At 40.0% G+C, this 24,464-nt stretch overlaps 1 protein-coding gene across 1 annotated transcript in view; it reads left to right on the forward strand.

The window, feature by feature from the left end:
• The window catches only part of NELL2 (neural EGFL like 2), a 154,801-nt gene that overhangs the window by 119,801 nt on the left and 10,536 nt on the right, over positions 1-24,464 (forward strand). Inside the window, exon 16 of the mRNA XM_052790385.1 lies at positions 17,045-17,185. Coding sequence (XP_052646345.1) covers positions 17,045-17,185 — 141 coding nt within the window. The remainder of the gene's footprint in view (positions 1-17,044; positions 17,186-24,464) is intronic.

The following is a 24,464-nucleotide window of genomic DNA, read 5'->3' on the forward strand; positions in this document are numbered from 1 at the left end:
ACCAGATCTCTTTAGAGTTTTGTGCCACTTTCTCTATAAGCTAAATAATTAACATGCGTGATTGTTACTCTTTTCAGCAAATCCAAATTAATTTGTTCATGTGCACTGACCATAATAATAGCAGGCTTCAGATTATTGAAGACTATTATTATTCTTGTTCCAAAGGAAGCTTGTGAAAATCTTTTAATTCTGATACCCCAGTTATTAGGAAAATAATTTTACTGGTATTGGAATAGAAGGCTTTGTCAAAGTAACCAGAAAGCTTGTTAACTTTGCTGATTTTGCAAAAATGAGGTATTTTAGTACTTCTAGCATCACAAGAGAACTGCTTCCATTTAAGACCTTGATCCCTTGTGTTCCGCTAAAACAACCACTATCAGCTTGTGGCCAGGTAGGCTCTGAAGCTAAAGCTGTGACACAAATGGCATTTGAAGCCCCCAGAGCATTGAACCAATTCTGTAAGAACCAGAATTACTTTTGGCAGAATTCTTAAAAATTCTTGGCCCTCGTCTAATGAAAACTCTCTGTAAGCTATGAAGGTATCACAGTGAAAACTTTCCCAACAACTCAGGAATCTGCCATTTGCTCAGTTTTATTTTTACAATGAAGATTTAAATTACTGATAGTTGGGTTGGGATTTACAAGAACAATACCAAAAGGCTCAAATTTGTGGTACAAGTGTGCAAGGTCCTGCACAAACGTAGAGTAAGTGCAGTGCCCTTCAACAGTTCATAGTCTCATCAGGGGAAGCTGGTTGCATGCTGCAATAAATGAGCATAACATACAAACTCCTTGAGCAGAAAGCATATTAGGGTTAATAATTTTATTCTCTGAAATCCTTAAGGGGTTGCTGGGCTTTTTAATGAAGGAGAAAACAAAAGGAGGGAGCAAGAGGAAAGTAGAGCGAACCCGAAGGCAGCGCACGCATGGACTATCCAGAGCAATGGCTGTAGGAAGAAGGGATGCCTCCCTTAGTTCATTAGTTTTCATAGCCCACCCGGCTTGCTTGGATCCTGGTGTCCTGAGAATTCAGGCTTCCGTTTTTGGGGAGGCTTCCAAGTTTGAGACTTAGAAGTTAGAGGATAGTTTTGGCAGGAAATGTTTTAATTACATTAAAGGGCTGACTTCAATTCAGAGAAATAAGAAAGTGTTGAGTTAATCTGTAGAGCCTGGATAAAAATTTTACAAACAAATAGTACTTGAACATGATTTGCAGTGTAAAACATTTTAATAGATCCCAATGTGCGGTAGGAATTCATCATATTCTGAAAGTCAGACCTTTTGGAGTCACTCAAGCCTGGCATTTCAATGTCAGTAATTTTCAAAGTTCATAGGCTGTTCAAAACTTTTCCCTTGGTGCAAGCAAAAAATAAAGTCACCCAGAACAAAACCCAAAGAAGCTAAATCGTGGCTTGCAAGCGGTTGAGATCTGCCTTGCATGCTGGGTGCCAGGTCCCTGTGCGAGCCAGAGCCCCGGCTGTCGGAGGAGGTGGACGAGGGGAGATGCTGGAGCTGACATGCCCCGCTCGTTGCTGGACTTAGCTGCCCTAGCCTTGGGGAACTGCTGCCGTTTCTCCTCCTTGACTCCTTCCAAGGGCTCTCCATTTCCTTGGCAAGTCTCCTGGCTTCCTGCCCTATGGAAATTTGGGTATGTGGCGTGTTGCGTTGGTAAGTTTGGCCTTTCCAGCCATAGTGGAGACACAGCATTCTCAGTATCCTGTTTAAACTGGTTTAACTTAAACTTTTAACAGTAAGTATCTACTGTACTTTCTGTTCTCAGGAGCTGAATCTCTGAAATGCAAACACTTTTGAATTACTGCATGCACCTGCATTTAATTAATATTTTCTGTGGTTTCCATTTCAGCAGAAAGAGATGGGACCCAGCTGCTAAAAATAATGTAATGATTTTGCTGAGGATGCTGAAACATCTTGCTTTATAACTTGCATCTTTGCTATATAAAGTCACTACCCAGCTTGCACAGGCTGGGTAGTGAGTGGTCTGTGTTACAGTCTTGGCCTTCTCAAAGACAGCTATTTTGCATGTTGGTTACTGATTTCAGAGGCAGGAACAGCATTGTTTGAGCTAGCCTTGGTTTATTGAGGTAATGCATATAACTAGTGTGTTTAGCGATGCCGCATCTTACTCTGCATTATTCCATTTTACTGTAGGAAAAGCAGATAAGAGAATCATGGGCAAACTTACAGGAAACATCCCATAACATCAACTTCTATGTCTTCTTTAAACATAAGAGCTAATTCTAGTAATACGTCACTATGATAATTTTCAATAAATTGATACAGGACCCTAATTATGAATTTTGAAATACATAATTTGTGTTTTGCAGTCCTATCACTGAACTGCAATTATGCAATGTGAAACAATCATCTTCACATAGCATTTTTTGGTGACTTGAGGAGAAGTTAGCAGGAAATGACTATATGAGTTATTTCCTTACAAAGCCATAACAGTATATCAGTCATCTAATTGACAACATTTCTGCTCTTCTTGTGGTTGCAAAATTTTTTAGTGTTTTCAAAATATAAGGTGACTTTTGAGATTTCAACAAGCACTAGTAAGGAGTAGGCTAAAATTGACACAGTAATTTGCATGGTCAGCTTAATGTAATTTTCCTGTTGCCCAGGGTGAAAGCTATTAAATTTTACCTTGTGCGCTACTGTAGGCAAAGAGTGCCTAAGAGCGATGATTCAACTACTGAACTGTGCCCCAGGGAACGATGTAATCCAGTACCTTGGTGGTGTCCCCACGTCCTTTCAGTACTTGGAAAGTGTATCCATTCTGGTTTTGTTTTGGTTTGGGGTTTTATTTTTGGTTTGGTTTTTTTTTTTTTTGGTCTTCTTTTGGCTTGACTTGATTTCAAATAAATAGCTTTTGAGAACTGTAATTCTAAGAATTTGGACCTCCGCACTGCTTACATGCTTCTGCATTGTTTTGTTTGGTTAATACAGTTTGCTGATGTACTGCTTAGGGCATAATATATTGTATCTACTTCTGACTGATGATTAATAGGGAGAAATATCCTCAGTAATAGAGGGTGACTGTTCCTGCACTCCTGATAATATGCTTTGCATAAAATCATGAGATTAGGAGCCATCATCTTCACAGTTCTGTTCTGGTCAGGAGCTTTGTTCATATGATACATCTGGTGAAACAGAGGAGGAAAAGAAAGCAAGCAAATTACGGCCTTGATATTTATGCATTTTCAGCTCCCCAAGACTGTGTGGGGCAAGGGGGGATTTTTTGTGGACCTCACAGCTTTAAGTTTTATGGGTGTTACTGAAAAGCTGGTACTGAAAGTCCTATAGAGTTCTGCTGATGAAATGGTTTATTTTCCTTAGTTGTGGTCTTCCATAGTCAGCCAGGGGTATTTTATTAAAAGTATAGAGTATTATCTTTTTTTGAACCATCTCCCAGTAATTCAAAACCAGTGATTATTTTGTCTTTGGTTTTTTGCCATAATCCTCATCTGTTTTGGTTTCTAGACAAACCTGATAAAAATAACTGTTTTCCTAACGGATCTCCTTCTCATGCTTTCATTTCACCAAAACTGAGCCTTGTACTCAACTGATAGAAATTGATACAGTTCTCCTGGCATACACACCTATGTACTTTTAATGAGCTGCCTTTGCATATGATCCAGTTTCTCTTGTTGCTTTCTATTAAGGAATAATAATAATAAGTTGTAATGAGTCATTCTAAAATATCCATTTGTGCTGATGCAAAAATGACTCTGCCTTTGATGGTCAAGACCATTTTGGTATCTCTGACCAACCCTAAGGAAAACAAGGACCATGAAACATGCTGTTGTAATGCTCACTCTTTAATATATTTCTTAAGTCAGGCCTTGGGTAAGCAGGAATCCTATTAAGTTAGAGTCTAGCTGAAGGAACTATAACATGCAATGTGTTCATAGCTTTATTCATAAATCATCTGCCTCCCCCACAACTAATTAGTATTCTAGGTGAATAGCTGCCCAGTCCAACATGTGTAAAAATAAAACAAGTTGCTACTAATGCTTGTACCTTTAGAAGTAATAGGCGTACCATGGTTTGAAAAAAGTCACGATAGGGTTGATTTCAAAAGAGGCTTTACCCCCAGAAGGATCTCAAGTGTGATGCATATTTCTAAGCTGTTTAAATGAGTTAATGAAAAATATGTTGACTTTGCCTAAGTCTAAAGTCACTGCAAAGCATTTGATATATTGCATCTAGAGAGGCAAATACTGCAATCTCCACTTTTTTTAATTGGGCTTCAGTTGCTCTTATGAACATAGGCAGACAGACAAGAGAAAACACTGGCAGAAGCTAAGCAGAGGCAAAGGTTTTAACTCTCTCCTGACTGTACCTCTCTTTTAACTGGCATCTCCTTTAATGCTGAAGTCCCACAGAGGCAGGGGAGAGAGCAGCATGTGGAATGCATGATGCAGTAGCAGCTTTGCTCCCAGGGATTGTAGGTGGCAAAGGGCATATCCCTCACTCCGTCTAAAACAAATCTGCTCAAACAAAGAGGTGAAGGTTGAAGGAAGGGGACAATTCATCCAGAAATGGGATGAAAGCTCATGAATGATTACATTCTGCAGGAGGAACAACCCAGATTTGATGGGGATCTTAATCAGTTGGGAAAGCGGTAAACTACAAACCCTATGTAGAGACTGAGCAATAATCTGGTAGGAATTAGGTTACAAATGCAGGTTATCCAGGCTGCCATCACATCTGTGCTGGGTTGACCCTGGCTGGATGCCAGGTGCCCACCAAAGCCGCTCTATCACTCCTACTCCTCAGCTGGATGGGGAGAGAAAATATAACAAAGGGCTCATGGGTCGAGATAAGGACAGGAGAGATCACTCAACCAATTACCATCATGGGCAAAACAGACTCAACTTAGGGAAAATTAACTTAATTTATTGCCAATCAACCAGAGTAGGGTAATGAGAAATAAAACCAAATCTTAAAACACCTTCCCCCCACCCCTCCCTTCTTCTCAAGCACAACTTCACTCCCAAATTCTCTCTCTTCTCCCCCACAGTGGTGCAGGGGGACAGGGGATGGGGTTTACAGTCAGTTCATCACACGTTGTCTCTGCCACTTCATCCTCTTCGGGGGCAAGACTCATCACACTCTTTCTCTGCTCCGGCGTGGGCTCCCTCCCACGGGAGACAGTTCTCCATGAACTTCTCCAATGTGAGTCCTTCCCACAGGCTGCAGTTCTTCACGAACTGCTCCAGTGTGGGTCCCTTCCACGGGCTGCAGTCCTTCAAGCACAGACTGCTCCAGTGTGGGTCCCCTGTAGGGTCACAAGTCCTGCCAGAAGCCTGCTCCAGCGTGGGCTTCCCACAGGGTCACAGCCTCCTTCGGGCACCCACCTGCTCCGGCGTGGGGTCTTCCCCGGGCTGCAGGTGGAGATCTGCTCCACTGTGGACCTCCCTGGGCTGCAGGGGGACAGCCTGCCTCACCATGGTCTTCCCCACGGGCTGCGGGGGAATCTCTGCTCTGGCGCCTGGAGCACCTCCTCCCCTCCTTCTGCACTGACCTGGGGTCCTGCAGGGCTGTTCCTCTCACATCTTCTCACTCCTCTCTCTGGCTGCGGTTTTTGTTCCCTTCTTAAATCTATTCTCCCAGAGGCACTACTCCCATCACTGATGGGCTCGGCCTTGGCCAGCGGTGGGTCCGTCCTGGAGCTGGCTGGCATTGGATGTGGGGGAAGCTTCTAGCAGCTTCTCACAGAAGCCACCCCTGTAGCCCCCTTGCTACCAAAACCTTGCCAAGCAAACCCAATACAACATCTCTGTCCCCTTTGTCTTGTCTGATGTTTCGCCATTCATTTGTATAAAGGGTGTAAAGTGGCTGGAGTTTATTTGTCCTGCCCCAGCCCAAAAGAAGTTGGAAGATCCTTTTCAGAGAGAACAAGAAATTCTAACACACAGTTTCTGCTGAAACTCTTCTCCAAGAACCTCTGCATGAGGTTTTTTTTTCCTCAGGAAAAAAATTAACAGATTTGAAGGGTTTTAGTCATAAATAAGCCTAGGAAACTTGGGCATGTGATGGTTCCAGTCCAAGAGTAACTTTAGATTCAGAAAGGACTGTTGCTGAGAAGAGAAACAGTACTGCATATTCCACAATACCAATAAAAATCTAGTGAAGAATTGATGATTGTCATTTGAATTGTTGTTATAATTAATAATTCCAGCAAACTTCAGCTAACTATGTGCCAGTAAAAGCCAAGCCTTCATATTTACTATCACAAGGAAGTTCAAAACAGAAAAAGAAAACATGATTGGCAGTCTCAGAAACTGTAGTGGAGAGGTGTTCAGCTAACCCCTGGAGAATGAGCCTTCCCTGCAAGGAACGCTCTATTTTAACAATGTTCCAAGTGCTAATTCAGGCTACAGAAAAATAGACGTATGTAGCCAGCAGATGGGTTACAAACATGGCATATATGATATAGATAAGCTGTTTATAAGTGAGGTTCTGAAATTCAACATGCTGCAGTACAAAATAGCTTCCTGCTCCTCCCATTCTCCAAATATTTTCCCTGAACACATGTAATAATACAAAGTTAATTACATGTGCTGGTGCTATATCCAACCAGTCTTTCAAATATCCATAAAAATTAAAGATCCTTAGAGTGCAGCAGAACTAACTGTACAGGATACTATTATATTTTTACAAAAAGCAACAGTTGTGGTCTACGTTGTGAGATCTGTTTGAAGCAAATAATGCAAGACTTAAATTACTATCAGTGGGTGTCCTTGTGACTTCTATGATCTGTCTGTGCTATCAAATAAAGCAGGGGGGGAAGAAAGGGCAAGGGGTGCAGCATCCATCTCTACAGCTCAATGCTTTTCCTCTCACCTCTCCCCAAAACATGTTGGCCTCTTCTGTAGTTCCCATTTCCCAGTGTGTTACTGTTCCCCAAACCATGCCTTGGCATCGTCACATGTGCTATTTACCAAATCAGCACTTAAAATCTTTCACCCAGAGTTGTTTATGTACAAAAAAGAGAGCTGGTAGAAACGCTTTCTCCCCATTTTACAGATGTGGAAATCAAGACACATGGGGAAAATTGAGTAGGTGACAAAGTTTGCATAAGAAGGCAGTGGCAAAGTCCAGATAAGATATAGGTCATCTCATTTCTGCTCCCCTTGCTCCTCTGTTCAAATATGTCAACAGCTGAAAGAAGACATGGTGCGGTTTATCTAATATTTTATCTGAGTGGGAAGTGCAGCCAATTCATAAAACCTAAGAAAATAATTTTCCTTTGACTTTCAGAAAGGACATATTCTAAAATGGCTAGCTCATTAAATTGCAGAAAAAGGTTTAAAAGTTGTCTATGAGAGTAAACAGATGAGATCTGCAGCAAGCCAAAAGGAAAGCTGGGGTTCTGCGGATGAGATGCTTTTTGCATCTCATCTGCAGCGTTTGGAAGGGAGGTCACCCTAATCCCCATTATCACCTGAATTTTTCTCAGATATGAAAAATAAGCTCAAAAATGAGCAGTGAGACATGGGCTGGTGCCTTTAGAAGCTTGGAATGTTCTACTTTGCTTTACATTTTTACTTATATTTATTCACAAAGTAAATCTTTGACAGAAATTAACCAAAAAATGCCCATATTGAGTTTGGTGAGCATTATGGATTTAGGCATGAACCCTACTTACCTCATCCTTTCTGTTTTGTACTTTAAGATGCTTTGCTGTTTCATCCTTCTGTGTCTTTTTCTCCCTTCATTTTCCTTGCCTGACACAGTTTCTTGTGTGCATATTATTTCTTTCCTCCCTCAGAGTCCTTGTCAGTTTTAAATAACAAAAGATTTTTCTCTGCTGAAGAGCCACGTACTAGTACTTATCTTTTTCTCTTTATATTTTCTTTAGCTTGTTGCAGCACTACAATCTTATATGTAGCAGCTTAAAAAAACCAAAAAGAAACCAGGGAAGAGAGAGTGCTACAAAAGAGCTTTTGAAGAAGCAGGATTTTTTTGTTATTTGTTAAAAACATCAAAATGCATCCACTACTTACCTATTATTTGCTACGGGAAAGAACCTCCTTCACTAAACATGAAAACTAAAATTTCAATTAGGTTCTTAAAATACAGTGGGCTATAAATAGAACGTGAATAGTGCAGATGGGCAGCATTATAATAGAATTTCCTTCTGTTATATAAGGGAGATAGGGATGACCTTCATCACTCACTGTAAGCTCTCTCTTTTATGAATTACGAGCCGTTCAACTATTAGTGGAATTAAAATCTATAATACTGCCAATCACTGCCCCATATCCCTGTGGAGCCCTTCCTCTTGCTGTCAACAGCTGCTGTCTGCAGTCTCTACAGATATATGCCAATGATATGTTTATAGCCCAAGCAAAGGAATAGTGTGTTTTTTTTCCTTTTCTGTGCTTCAGTAATTTTGTACAATCTCTACACAATTTTACACTTCAGGAGCAGCAATGTAAATTAATGGTCACTGGTCTATGGACCGAGAGTCATGGTAAGAAGTCACTGGGAAGAAAATGTGGGTAAGAATGTTTTAAACTTAAGCACACATATAATATGCGTGATACCTTTACCAAAGGATAGAAGACCATAGCAGAAGACCAAGTTCAAATCAGGGTGTCAAATCAATTCCTAGCCAAAACTTTGAGTTGCTTTGTGGGTTCTTTTGTTTGTTTTCCTTAAATGGCCTCTGAACTAAATACTTGGAAATTTACTGTAATTCATACCAGAGCTGATCTGAAACAACTTTTTGCAATGCTGAACCCAAACTAAGCTGAGAATGTGCTGGCTGCATCCTTGGTTCATATATGTAAAAGTCGTAACTCATGGTTACGACTGACTTGACTCCTCACTTGAGGAAACTCAAGATCTTTGGTCAGTACTCTGTGCAAGTAAAGCCTTCCTTCCCACCCATTAGAAAGAGATAACAGCTGGCCAAACTAGCTCTTCTCTTTTCAGACAAATTAGTTCTCTCTTGTTTGGGGCTCAGCTACTCTTATCCAACAACTGACACCTTTAGTCAGTAGCATTAGTGTGTTAGTCCTATTTCTAACATGTGCAAATGGAGCTGCCTAACTTTCAAACATGCGTAGGTATCTAAAATGGGTTTGTCAGAGTATTTCAAGGTATAAAAGTGCTTTTGGTATCTTGAAGAAAATAATTACTTGTCTTTTTTAAGATAGGGCTAACAAGGAAACAGAAGTGTGTGTTAGAGTTAAGATGAGATGCTGTACTGAGAATGATGGACAAAGTGAAAGCAGAACCACATCTTTGTCAATGACTAGAAACAGAGGCCCAATACCGCTCAATTAGTCTTTCTAATGGGGATTGGCACAATCGGTTTCACAGAATCTTGTTGAAATATATATTCTTTTTTTTTACACTATTCATGGATGCACCTAGTTCGTCATGGCTAATTAGGTGTTCTGAATTATCATCTTCAATTGTTACAAATACCACATCCTTTGATGATATTGGGTGTATAATAAGAGACTGTCATAGTTTCAGTTATTGGTGTGGTCTGTGATTGATCAATTTTTGACAATAAAGAATTGTTAACAGGGCTGCATCGTGAAGCAGTCAGTGGAAAATTCCCTTTCATAACATTTCTGTCTAATTTTGGAGCGCCGCCACTGCCACACATGAAATAACAACACGATTGAATTTCTTTTTGCTGGCATTTAGCAGGACCTATGGGGGTGTGCAGAAATCAATGGGGGATCAGGAGTCTGGAAAATTACATACTTGAAGAATTAATGAACTATAATTCCATATTACATCCTCAATCACATTTTGCTTCCTTTTCATTAATGGAACTAAATTAGTTTTCCATGGACAGGGTACTTTAAAAAATGCAATCATGCTCTTGCTAGGATTTAAAAAAAAAAAGAGACCTGTTTTAACAATAGTTATTTTTCCATGCAACATGACAGTTGGAAATTTTTAGTGAAGAACATATCTACAGCACTGACTCAACCTGTTGAAGCAATTTTTAACATGACATTTCTAGCCCCAGCTCTAGTTTCCTGCCCTTTGAGCCAGATTATGGTTTTAAGGCGACTCAGCCAGAACTTCTACTAGACCTGGGAGGTGTAGAGATAGAAAGAGCAACTCCAAAGGCATTCAAAATGCATTTTTTCCAACATGGGCCTAATTTATTATCCAACGGATCAGGGAGAGGAAAGGCCATAGTCTTCACTCTTCTCTGAAGGCTGTATCTGAGATAACTGATGTTTCTAATGCTGTGTAAAGAAAATCCTTTTGCTCACAGAACTATGTTTTGCTAGGATAAAATTGTGGGTGATCCTTCTCTTTGCTGTGCCCCACAAGCCAGCTGTAATCTGGCCCTTTGTGATTTAAACTTGTAACTGAATGAACTGTTGGGACGCAAATGCAGTTAAAATCAAGAATATTCTATGGTTTAATGGGGACTTTGATGTGAGAACCCATACAGTGAAAAGCATCTCCTAGTACTCAATATGATATCATATCTTTAAAGAGTTACGGGAAGCCGAAGAAATTAGAGTGAGATTGTAAACAAAATCAGGCTCCAGGACTTTTATTGACAAGGAAGAAAGTTCCTTTGGCAATCAGCAGCAGTGTTAGAAAAAAAGGAGCTGATCAGACTTTACAAAACAGATTTAAAAGGCATTCCAAACAACTTTGGTTTTCTGGCATAACTGATATCTTCCTGGATTATTTCAGCAGTCTCACCTTCTGTATTCTTGGGGGTTTTATTCCTCTGTATGATATTTATATGCATGTGGTATATGGGAATGTAGTGGGATGGAAATCCCCAAAGCTGATATTTTGTTTTAACAACAAGATAGCTCCAGTATATTGAACTAGTTTCAGGCTCTTCCATTTCTCCACTGGGACCTGGTTTTTGCATAAGATGTCAAATCAAAGGTCTGATTGAACAGCAGGGTCTTCTCAAGTATCATCATATTAGAAATCTGCTGTCACATGAAAACCAACACAAACACTTTTCTCTTCTTACATGCGAGAGATGGGACTCTAGAACTTGCAGTTAGGGATAATGAACCCTTTTCAAAGCTACTCCAGAAAATTGAGTTTTGACAGCAGATACATTACGCAGTACAGTGAACTTTCATTTTGTTCTACTGAATAAAGCCTTTTCCCCCTTGCAGACTTATTTACTAAAATCGGATAACCCAGACATCATCTTAATCCTACTGGGCATTCTGTTATCTGAGCATAAGTCTGAATAGTTGGGACATGGTCTTTTATATCCAAGCCAGACATAACATCCTTGAAAATGTATTGACATATGCAAAGACATATCAGAGTCTGACTGTTCCAAATGTACTCATGAAAAAAAAGTTCAAGATTTATCTTTTTAAAATCACTTCTTCAGTGATCTGTTTCTGAAATAATTTTTCTTTCACTCTTTGCACTTTATTTATACCGTATATGGGGCTGGGATGTGGGTGGCTCTGGAGGTTAGCATTAGGCTGGGAAGGCTGTTGCCTTTGAAATGAGATCTCAAATTTAGCCTAAGTCAGTAGTGACTGAACATTGTGGAAGTTGCTGGCTGCTCATTAATCTTTATAAATATATCCAGTGATAATAACCCAATTAGCACTGGGACAGATTATTGCAATTGAGAGTCTCTAATGGCAGTCTTAGCTGAGTGTCATGTATTATACCATCCCAGAAAAACTTCCAGGATGGAAATAATGAAATTCTAAGTATTCACAGCTGCCAGTCTGTGGTGTTGCCTTCTTGACAGGAGAGGGCTACTGGGGCTTTGGTTTGTATCGACCTGGGTAAAGCAGTTTATGAAAGAAAGGCTTTTCGGACAACGTTGTGCTCTGGGTGTCTGTAACTTTGTGCTTGATGGTGGCATACAGGCTTTTCTGAGAGGAGGATTTGATGATTAATATTTCAGTCTTGAAAAGAGTAATGTAAAATGGCAGACCCCCCCCTTTCTTCCCCCACGCCATGGTTCTTTGTTGAGTGCAGCTTGACCACATTAGAGAGCTTGGTCCTATTGCTGGATGAAAGAGCACTACTATCTTTCAAATTGGCAATTTTTTACCACTTTCAATCTTCAAAAGCTCTTATTATACAGGAATTCTCTAATAATATTCATCAGACAGCTAGGTTTACTTTTTTCTTACTGTACCAGTGAATAATTTGCTAATGATCTTATTTTACTCTTCAGGGAGCAGAGTTTTCTCAGTCTCCACAAGAGCAAGGGGTATAATAGCTAAAACTGTTGCCACAGTTCAGGAAATGAGTGATTCTGAGGTATAAAGAAGGTGATTTGGAAGAGCAAGTTTTTTTCATGTCGAGGGGAGCTAAGTGTGTACAGTACTTATTTTCAAAATGCCTGTGACTGTGCATCTACTGTATTAGTGTGAAGCTTCAGTTAGCAAAAAAAATCTTTTTCCAGTGGAAAAATGGGTAACGGAATATGGAAAAAAGCAGGCTGACTGATTTCAGTTTAAGGAAAATGCACAGGAGGAAACCTGAATACTTGAAAACCAAATCATGTGCAGCGTAAGTGTGTGATAATCAGTGACCCTGTTTTGTGGCAATAGGGTATGTACAGTACTGCCACGAGTGCATCCATGAATTACAAACGGTAGAGAGAGTCCCCGTGCTCCTGGTGTTTCATGGGCTCACCAGTCCCACAGGTGTGTGTTTGCTCCCCAGCCACGGTGTTCCAAGAGCCAAAATCACTAATTTTTTGCCATGCAAATGCCACAGGGTGGAAGCTCGGCCAGAGCAGGCGGTGTGGCAGTGCAATGGTCCAGCTGTGTAGCTGCTCTCCAGCTTGGGGTGAAGGTTACTTCCAGAGACTGTCTCGGTATTACTTTCTGTTCCAAACCTGGCCACTCGTATCAGTGGGGTGACAGATTTGTTATGTGCAGTTGTGCTCTTTATTTGAGAAGGAAAGAGGAAAATAGAGAAAGTGCCACCTCCATGGTAGTCAGTGGGAGTTCTGCCGTAAATTGGAGCAGGGCCAGGAAGAGAACATTTGCTCTGGCCTGTCACACATATGAGACTCTATTTTACTTCCTGGATGGGGATGCTTTCCTTTTTTTTTTTTTCCTTCTTCTCCCCTCACTTTGCCACAGCTTCTTATAGCCACTTAGAGTGGAACTTGGATACTCAGAATAAGTTGTCTGTTTTGCCTATTTGCTTAAAAATGTCATCACCTGCTATTGAAAAAAATACATCCCTCCTTTCCTTGTACTTAAACATTTTGTTTAATTTTTTTCATAACTGAAAATATAAAGCCTTTCAGTAACTTCCTTCTATAGAGTAATATTTCATTTTTCATGCCTTTCTAGTACAGCATCAAACAGGACTTCATTAGTGCTGTTAATGTTCCATATAGCCCACTGATATACCATAGCCACTGGCCAAGCAAAACTTCAATCAGTTTTTCTTCTCTTGTCAGCTCACACCTCTGACTGAGCAGCTGCAAGATGATTCATCGGAGAATGTTTCACCATCAGACAGAGAAAAATTATTTCTGGGTTGCTTTTCCCATACTAATAAGATAATTTCAGTTGTAGATACTTTTGCAGCACTTCCTGAGCCATGCTATGCCCATTTGAAAATAGAAATCCTTTTATCTAAATGTCAAGAAAATTTTCCATGAAATCAGTGCTTTGGCTCCGCAAAACACATTTCTGCTGCCTTTTCTTGTTTAACAGAGTTGCGGCAGTTATATTTTGTCCCATGACAGAGCAGGTCTCTACTAGAATTAATGATCAGCATTAGCTGGGAGAGTTAGAACAAAATCCTGTGCAAAAGGAACATCTATATTCTGAAACCCATTGGCACGTGCTGTAAAATGTCATTTGCCTAAGAAGTTAGTTTTTCTGGATTTCTTTTGTTTGCTGCAAAAGCATGTAAGGAGTAATGAGTTATTCAGCATCAATGCAGCAATGGTTCCAATGCAATAGTTTCAGGCAAACGATCTGTCAAGAATAGGGCATTTCTTAAAGACCAGCAGCGTGCTTCCATCCATGCTTGTTATGGTAGGCTTTCTTACATAACTCCACTCAACTTTGCATGCAGCCGTAACAAAACCAGAAGAATGTATTTCTTTCTTTGTTTATTGGCATCTGTAAAAGCATTTCATCCCAGGTAATATTTCTTGTGATATAGGTTTGTCAGCTAGTTTGCAAATAAATACAGAAAAGCTGCTTTTGTTGTCAGTTTACCAATACTGATGTGACATTCAAGGCTTGTTTTTCCTGAATAATCAGTAAGTGAGTTCATCAGAATGCATTCAGCCTGTGCCTGCAATACTGCACTTATAATTATAAGGCTTACAGATCACAAATAAATTGTTCTGAAGAGAGGAACACAGGCTTTCTTTAATTCATATCTGTTACTTTGACCTAAATAACACTCTTTTCTCCACCTCATCACCAATGCATACATTCCACTTTCCCAAAGAAGAAGTATATGCCACCCAGTGTCTTAATGCACGTTATTAAGTAGCCAGCATGAAGATTCATATAGATTCTGAACAACAGCTCTTCTCTTCCAGCCTCTGAGTTTGCATGCTTCATTGATTCTCTGGGGCTCGTAGCTTTGGCCAACCCCAACAAGTTATCTTGTACTGACCAGGTGATCCCAAGCGTTTAGCACAGTCACTTAGATTCTGTTCTGCCAGGCAAGCTGTCTCCCAGGCAGCGTATTCCCCAGTGGTAAGGGAACTTCTAGATTGTAGCCCTTTCTTCCTTTCCTTTTTCTTAAGTAATCTGCAGGTATGTGAGTGAATAGCAGCGGATAAGGCACAGACTGCAAACCAACCTTTTCTCATGACAGTAACATAATTTTCATTGATCTTCCTCTGATCTCTCAAACACCTCTGAGGTCCCACTGGCTCCTGGCTGCTCACAAGAAAAAGGCCAGACTTTATACTGATTTAGAGAGAGACACACTGAACAGCAGAAGGTTCTAAAGGTTTGGCATTTCTCAGTCATGCAGCAGGACTACTTAGATGATTACCCTGGAATTCATAGTGGAGTTGAAAATTCTGTGTTTTAAACCAATAGAGACTTATGATTTAATTTGTGGTACACAAAGTGGCAAAATATATGCTTGGTGCAATATTCCAGCAGGACTACTGGTAATTTTCATCATCATAAATACTGGTAATGCATACCAGGCGTGCCTGGTTAGAGGCTGTTGATAGAAAATCAGACTGAGACGTAAGAATTAAAATTTCTAATGAAATTTCATCAAGCATCTGTAAAGCTTTTAAAAACCAATACACTCATGATACGGTTGTACGGTCATTCCAGAGATTCCAAAGAGATGTTATTTGGCATGTAAATAAAATACCCAGAGCACATCCTGCCTACCCCCTGGCATGTATAAGAAAAATGCAACTCAAAACCAAATGTGGGTGACTGAGCGATACCTTATAGTTTATGCAGGTGTCCCCCACGTACTTAATCATTTTCTTACCTTCAAATGTGGAACAAAGTGTTTTTGATGAATAAGGAAGCCTTGGGTTTTTTTAAAGTTTGTGTTTGAACAGATTTTGTAAGAGACTGGGGTGAGTATATCTTTATCTATGCACACATCAGTATTGTCAGAAAAGAGATTTGTTACCTTACTGCAGCTCACAATTGATTTTCTTAGCCAGTTTACACTTCTCTTATGAAAATAATAGATGACATAAATGGGAGCTAACAGGGACTGTGGGCAGAATTTTGACATATTTTACATATATCTCAGTGGTCACATCACACCTCTCCTTCATATCCGCATCCTGGAGGATACTAGATCAACTGCTGAGGTACTTTCAAGAGTCTGAGTCTCAATTTGTTATTTTAGTTCTTATTTTTGAAGCTTCAACCTTTTAAAGAAAGGTTGAATCCCTACTCTGACCAGAATGGCCAGTACATTGAGGGTTTATTCATTATTGAGACTCATGGTGGGGGGGATTTAGAGCTTTTTGTTTCTGAAGGCAGTTTGCGTGTGTTGTGTCTCCCTCTGTGCCAGTTCCGTAGGCACCTCTCGGTCACCTTGCTGCTTAAGTAGGTATGCTACCACTGGTATAAAACACAATGATAATGCAATGGATCTGATAAGGAAGGACACATTTTTATCCCTGTTTGACTCCGTACTCCTGGTATTCCCTGACTGTTAACAACACTCATACTCTGGGACCTATTCTATAATAGAGCTTACTGCGTCACTGAAGGCACTGGAAATGCATATGTCACAAAGTTCTCTGCGTCTCTGCTAAGTCCATGAGTTCAGGTGTCTGCAGGACGTGCTTTGGTGGATTTTGGATCTAGCGAGTGCATCCAGAAATCTATTCTATGGTGAGTTGTTACTGTAAAGTTCAGTCAGTGGAAGTTGATCTTTTAAGAAACCCACATCCCAAAGGAATTATCAGGAGGGGGAGAATGTGTTGTGTTTCATCTTCAGGGTCTAAGCATTTGTTTGGAACCCCAGCTGTTCTCTTTGATGGTGAGAGAGGAGATTGCGGTCAGTTATGTTGAGAGTCAGAGGCGCTGGTGTAAGTCAACAGGAACTCCACAAGATAGGGAAGCCCTACTAACCTAAAATTGGTGTCACCAAGAGCATAAGCAAGGACCAGAGTGAGTATTTAATGTTTTGATATGCCCCTAGAAACAGTCTTTGTTTATCAGGCAGCCTGCACTACTCAAAGGGTTAACATCTTATTATTTGAACTGGGATCCAATTCCTTTCTTCATGCTGTGGGCAACTTACACAGATGTCAGATTACCTATAATGTATTGTGACAAAATGAGTTGCTAATTTGTAAACAGTAAACTGGGATTAGCAGAACCTCCACTGTTGGCAGGGCCAACACTGTTAGCCAAATCCTTTTATGGAAATGATTCAAAACTTTACTGCAAATAATTCTGGAAATTCAAATGTCAGTAATGAAAATACACTTCTGTGAAACCCAGAAATACCAGAGACATTGTTCTTCCATCAGATGAATGTAGCAATTTCCTCTGTGTGAATTTTCTCCTCCTTTTTTGTTGTTCTTACTAAACAGACATTGATGAATGCTCAGATGGCTTTGTTCAGTGTGACAGCCGTGCTAACTGCATTAACCTGCCTGGTTGGTACCACTGCGAATGCAGAGACGGCTACCATGACAATGGGATGTTTTCACCAAGTGGAGAATCCTGTGAAGGTCAGTATCTAAAAAAGGTTGGGTAGTGTTATGACTCGCATTACAGTAATGTCTAGTATCTCTGTACTGGTCAAGTATTGTCTTGGACACTGTATCAATGAAAGTTAAACCTTGAGCCAAAGCAATAGTCTAAATAAGCGTCATAAACAAAAGGCAAAAGAATATGAGGTATGAATATTCCTAACATATAGGTGGAGTGTTAGTGCCCATTTCTACGATTTGCTAAGATAATATGTGAACTCAGGCATGGTGCTTAAAATGCAGTTTCTCTGGCCCTACATCTGCTTCTGTGCATGGTCCTTGCAGAAGTGATTTCCCATGGGCTGATAGCCTGCACTGTAATCTGTCACTCCACAGTAACCTGTTTATATGTCAGGTTCTTTATGTGTAGAAATGGGCCTCAATCCAGACCTCAGTCCCTCCACTTCATTCCTTGTACACTGAAACAGTCTGTGATGAAAAGATTTCCCATTGCAAAGAATGTTTATGCAGCCCTGACCCCCTTACCCACACCTGGGTTAAAACCGTGGTGCTTCTCGGGTGCCCAGGCTAACTGCTTGTAGACAGCTGCGATTTGAAGAACAACCCTACAAACTGGGGAGCTCAGTGGACTTAGGGCTGCGGCAAGGTGCAGGGGACAAGAGAGTGACAAGAGGGACAAGGAGATGGGCAGGTTTTCTTTGTTTATGAATGATGTTAGAGGGAACAGCAGGTTAGTAAGAAGACAGTTGTTTGCAGATGTAGATCTCTTAGCATGGAATGTTATTCAGCTCTTAAAATAGTGCATGCTGCTTGTCTTAAGTAAGAGAACCAACCAGTCTGTTTTGCCATGGACTACTTAGGGCAAAATTAGGAGCCTTTCTCCCTTCTGTCTCTGAGCGCTGAAATATTCAGTTCTCACACAGTGTAAGCTTTCCTACCTTGCTTTTTAAACTCACATTGGTGGGCTGCATTGGTCCCAAAGGGAAGCAATTGAATTAATTTCACTAAGGCAGACAGACAGACAGTTCTCCAGGAGCGAGAATGACCTTTTTGGTATCCCCATCATCAATACTTTATTTCAACACATTTTCGCCACTGCTGAAAGCCTGTATTCCCAGGAGGAATCAGCTATTTGAGGCAGCCACTGCTTTCATAAGTCGAGCTTTCTTTGTCAAGAACTAACTAAATGTCAGTGTTAGCTGGCCAGGTGTTAGGACAAGAAGGTGCAAAGAAGAAGTTGTGATCCCTCTGATTATAACGTTGCCCTTCTGTCACTCGTGGCACAGGTAATACTCTAGCCAGGCATTTATGGAAATATTCTCAGTACCCCAAGTTTTATCTTCAATGTCAATAAATATTTGTCTTGTGGGTTGAAGATAGTGGTTTGGCACATGCTACCTCAAGAGATATACGTGATACAAAGTGACTCTGTTAAGATGTGTGCAAACAAGCAACAATTAAGCAGCAATTTCTAAGCAAATGAAAAGCCAAGGAAAAAGAAATATGGGGATTGCTATGTGTATGCAGAAGTGGCAATTATTAGAATGTTTTGACCTTTTCTACAAAGCACCAGCAGCTCTTTATTAAACATACACAGAGGATAACAAGTAATTAGAATTAAATCACAGATGCCAGGAAATTATCTTCATTGCTGATAACCCTAGTTACTAACAGTGGAACACTTTCAGTTTGATTGATTGCAGCTCCAAATTTTGGAATGCGTAGCAACTTGAGATGGGGAGGAAGGTTAGATATTTTATTAGTCTTACCACATCACTTTTTATTGGATTGAAGCCTGTGACATTGTGTCTCAGACAGAAAATAAAACCTGAAAAAGTATGAAGAGACTGCCTAAAATCCATTGCAGTATGGAAAGTTGAACTTCCAGTAGCAAAGCACAGTAGCGCAAAAGCAGTTGGCTTGTCTGCTGTCAGAACTTCCCACAGTGAGACATTCCCCTACTGGGTTTAAAGACATAAGAAAATGGATTTCTTTTGTCACTTCTTCAGTATCCCCTAGTTAGACGTGATTAGATTGAGCTGCTGGTGGATGGTCTTTTAGATACTCACTGTAATGGGGGAGCAGCTTCCAGGCTATACTGATCTCAGATTTCAAATCTCAGTTCTCCACTTCTCACCTTCAACTGTATGAGCTTCTTGCTGTATCCAGGACCAGTGTCCTCTGAAGCTTTCTGGCTTCTGCAGGTGTTACAGCTTGCAGAGCTGTAGAAGGAACAGTGCAGAATTACACAGAAGAGAAACTGGTCCTCTTGGTGAACAAAGAATTTAGACTTCATGGGGATTAGGAAATGTTCTTTGAGGGCTTGTCCCTTTTGCTTTCTAAGAGGACTACTTCAAAGCAGTGTTTTATATTGAGTGCACAATAGGCTTGGCTTTGGCTCATCTTTTGGAAGTTTTAGTCGCTTTGAAGAAAGTTCCCTCTTTCAGTGGAGAAAACCTTTAAAAGCCAAGGAAGTGTGTGTTCAAATCTTTTCTTTCTTGATTGTTCTATATGGTCTGCTTCAAATCTGGGTCTGTTTATGTCCGCTGGACATGTACTGATAGTACGACAGAGAGCACTTCTGTGATCAGTGTTAGTCAGCTCCTTTTTCCTTCAGCAAAGCCTCTAATTTTAACAATCCAGGTGGAAACACCTCTGTTAAGGTCACAGAAATGCAGGAGCATTTCCTTAAAATCCTTATTTTAACAGAATACCAAACTCGCACCTACCCCTTTTGCTGGAAATGGTCCCATCAGGACATCATACTAAATATTCCTAGCTCTCTAGCTCCTTTGTAGCATTAGACTTTGTCAGTGCTTGATAATGAAATAATAGTTGCTGAATTGCCTGTTTTACACATATATTGACCTTGGCTACTGCTGCTTCTTTGGCACAACTGAGAATATTGAGTATTTTGACTAATGTCCTTGAATGCAGAGATTCATAATCCCATTTTATTGTACCTACAGGCAACAGAAGACCTAGAGATTCCTTTGCTATTAGTTTTGCTTCACATTATACTCCTCAGTAGACCTGTGGTCTCTATAACAATTACTGAGAGAAATGATGGGAAATGCAGCTGTAGGGCTTCAACCTCTTACCAGCACTTGCTGCTTTTCCCTTGGAAATGGAATTATGTTATGCATCATCGTATTTCCAGAAAAGTGGTGAAAGATCAGCCGCTTAGTCTTTGAGAATTGCATGGCTTTGCGAAGTCTTAAATTTTATATATATGTAAATATAGCATTCAGCATGGTATATCACCTGGTACCTTCCTCTTTGCCCCCCTACAGCTTTTCTTTATAGTTTCTTTACACAGTCTTACTGGTGCTCTGAAGGTTGTCTCTCATGTACCATTTCATAAAGGAGAGCTAGACTAAGATAGTAGATATTGCAGCCTCAAGCTTCATTGCATTAAAAAAGTGGAACCACTGAGGGCAAAATCCTAAAATAAGAATGTTCAGGCCCAGTTAATATTTGTTCTGCAGTCGTGTAAGATCCTGATTCCTTTGAATTTGTCCCCTGCAATGTCTAAAAGCTTCCAAAATCAGCTGAAGAAAGAGGCTGTATTGGTTTGTGCCAGAACAGTGCAGGTTATGCCTCATCAGTTGTTGGACATTTTGCGTACCTCCACGTCCGAAGAATAGCTCACCTAATTAATGCAGCCCCTTAGGACTTACCAAGAGTATCTGGCAGGTACCAGCTGTTGTTGATGCAGAATATGAGATCAACATACTTTCACTCTCAGCAGGTACCACATTCTTTAAATGAGACAGGTGGAAATGAAAGGATTGGAAAGTATCAATCCAGAATGCCCAATTCGATAAGGATCTTTTTTTTGGTTGTAAGGTCTTACCTGTATGTGATCTCACAGTTTAGGATTTCTGTTCTGAAATGTCTTGTTATGTTTTTCTTCTGCCGTCCTGCTTCCAGAAGTAGAATCACTTCCTTCTCTGTGTGATAGAGCAGGCTGCCTGACAACACAGAGGGTTGGGGCTCTACTTGAACAATATCTTCCACAATCCAGGATAATGAGGAGTGGAGGCGTATTACGAGACTCAGGATGCTCCCCAGCCTTAATGAATGAACAGAGTCCAAAATGGTCACTTCAGCATCCATGTCTGTGGATCTGGAAGGCAGAGGAATTGCTGACTGTCAGGATGTCTGAATTTATCTCACAGTACATCTGGTATTTTAACTAGTACATGAAATTTCTTGTAGTTCAAAAACCGCTGTCAGTTTGGAGTCCTACACTTGGATCTTTCTACAGTGCTGGTAATGTTTAACAGAAGCTTTGTTACTGATAGCACTTAAGGAGACAGGAAATAAAGAATTGCTACTCTTCAGCAGGAAATCTTACTAGCACTCATAAAGCTCCATTGAAATCCTTTTGCCTTTATTCATGATCTTAAAAGGTCCACAAATAAAGTGACCTTTTTTGCATCCATCCCAAACAGAGCGATAGGCATTAAGGCTTCATTATTGAGTTTGGGAACCCAACTTAAGCATCACCAAACAGAAGGCAGATATGGAGACATATTAATATTTAAATATTCTGGAATGTGAGCAGAGTACAAAATTGGCAGGGTTTCTCATCTTTTGTAAAAGGACTAATAAAACAGAAACTTGACCACTGCATTTTACAAGATGGGAATTTGAATACATTTGCTGTATCCGGAAGCAACATTTCTGTGAAGCTGGTGTTACCAGGATCTGAAGTCTCAGCTCTTCATCTTCCACATCTGCTAAGCACTCTGACAGCTGGCTTGCATGAACTCACGAATAAATTATTCACAATTCGCTTGCTCTTTGAAGAATGATGACATCAGTCAGTAGATTTACTTAGGACAGAGAAGAACAGAAACCTAACTTTCTGCTCAGATGCGCTTGGGCTCCCTATCAAACGCACGCCTTCCTTTTTTGCCTGAAGCAAAAAGTACTCAGGTATCCTGATGTTGTCACCTTGCTGAGCTAATGCTACTCTTCAGAGCTAAGGTAATGGAGAAACTTCAGTTGCTTCAGAGCAAAGGAACTGTTCACCCTCCCAACCCATCTCTTCCAACAGCATATTTCTCAGTGATACAAATGTTCATCTTTTCTTTACATAGATGACACTCTAACTGATATCAGAATGATTCTGGTAGGAAATCATGTCTGAGGGAGACTTTGGCGGGCTTTATGTGAATGTCCCACACTTAAGTCTGGATAGTTTATCAAAGGAGGGAAAGTTGCAACTTTCCATCAGCTATATTAGAATGGGTCTCTCAGCCCTTTGTCACTTCCTAGCAAGGTGTACACAGTTGTTTTTTTTTTTTCTAATTGTGCCTTGTTCGTGTTCCTTGTGAGTTTATTGCGAGTTTTCTCATCTGTCGTTATCAATATTGTATTTGTGGGGTTTTGTCCAAAATATTATTGAGCTGTCATTTTTTTTAGAGCTATCCACAGTAGCTCCAAGATCTCTTTCCAGAATAGATCTAAAAGACTGATTTGATTTTTGAACGGGTATTTCCCCATGCACCTTACAATTGAATCTCATCTGACATATTATTGTTTACTCAGTCAATATCATGAAATACTTCTATATTTCACTGTCAGTTGTTTGGTTTTAATACTTTCTTATCAACAGTCTTTTTCATCTCACTGTTCATCCATTCCCCCAGATGACTGAGTATATTGAGCAGCAGACATTCTGGCACAGATTCTTGGGGAACTCCCTTGGGACAACTCTCCATTGTGACAACCTGACCATTTGTTGCTGCCTTTTATTACTTACCAATTAACCTGCTATTAATCTGTGAGTCAATGACCTCTTTTATTCCATGGCACATAGTTCATTTAAAGCCATGTATTATGCAAGGTAGCTCATGAAGTTTTTGAATAAAAGTATTACAGTATATGAAATGTATCCCCCCTTTAAAGTCTTTTTAATTAGTATAGTATACATTTACTCTCAATCTATAATATAGTCTCTTTAAAAATCTTCTTTCTATCTGAAAACATGTTATCCTTTGGGTTGCTAGTTTTAATTAATCTTTAAAACGTCATCATTTTAACATAATTCCCTCCGTGAAACTAAGCACTACCACAGAGATTTTCTGCAGTCTTTTAAATTCCTTTAAGGATATTGAACTTGCATACATTTTGGTCACTGTTGGTCACCAATACAGAGTAGTTGCTGAGTAGAGACATTTCGAATCAGAGTCTGCACACTGCTCAGGGCCAAGTCAAATGGTGCTTTGTCCCTTTGGGATTCTTTGACTATCTGTTCCAAGAAACAGTCAGTAAATCTGTTAAATACAGCCTTGGGTCACAACCTGGTGGGGCAGTTGAAATTCCCATTTTTATGGAGCTTTCTGCCTTTGCAGTCTCTCAAATATTGAAAATGGCGTTTAGTCATGCCAAGTACTGTCACCATTTTCTATGGCTTTAGTCCAATATTTTTCCTCTGTAGGCATGAAATTACTTGTGATGCAATTAACTCCTAGCTTTCTGTAAAACGTATCACTAATTCTTCATCCATGGTACTCCTTTGTCATTGCAATATTAAGTTCTACCCAGGGACGATGGTAAGAAAAGGAAAATTCTTAAAAGTGTGCCAGATCAAAGCTGCTGTAATTTTTAATGTAGGTTAGATAAATAACAACTGGTCCTCAATTTAGCACTAGAAAACTAGTTACATTTTGTTTCTGTTTTTTTCTGAGGCAAATCTCCAAGTCTTTTGAGATCTAATGTTCTAATGTCATAACATTCAAGCTGCTTGATTCTTAAGCAGGGTGTTGTAAATAGCCTGAAGTGAATTATTTGTTGTTTTGTTGGGGCTTTTTTGTTGTTTGTTTTTTTTTTTTTTTTAAATAATATGAGAGCAATAATAACATGCCTCTGTGGCTGGATATACTGGAAATATGCAGCCTGTAATCCTTCCCTTTTTCAGACACAAAAGATGCAGCATACCCTGTCCACATGGTTATGGAAATTGGAGAGCTGGTTATGGCTGTAAACAAAATGTCAGTAACAAACCACCATCCATTATAAATCCAAAGTCAAAAAGCTGAACAAAGTTTTGCTTGGTATGGATAATTTGTGTGCAAGTTCTTTGCAGATAATGCCTGAAGTCTGATGTGGATGAATAATGCAGATGAGAATTTCGTGCATACAAAGTTTGTGTTTCTCTTGCTGTGTTATAAACACACTGCTGTTTCTGATTAGGTTAGAATCAAAACGTAAATAGCTCCTGCTTTGACCAGAGATATTTAAATTGCCCTATCCAGAACATTTATTTTCATGAATCAAACAACTG

The sequence above is a fragment of the Harpia harpyja genome, chromosome 6, assembly GCF_026419915.1.
Source record: "Harpia harpyja isolate bHarHar1 chromosome 6, bHarHar1 primary haplotype, whole genome shotgun sequence".
Lineage (NCBI taxonomy): Eukaryota > Metazoa > Chordata > Aves > Accipitriformes > Accipitridae > Harpia > Harpia harpyja.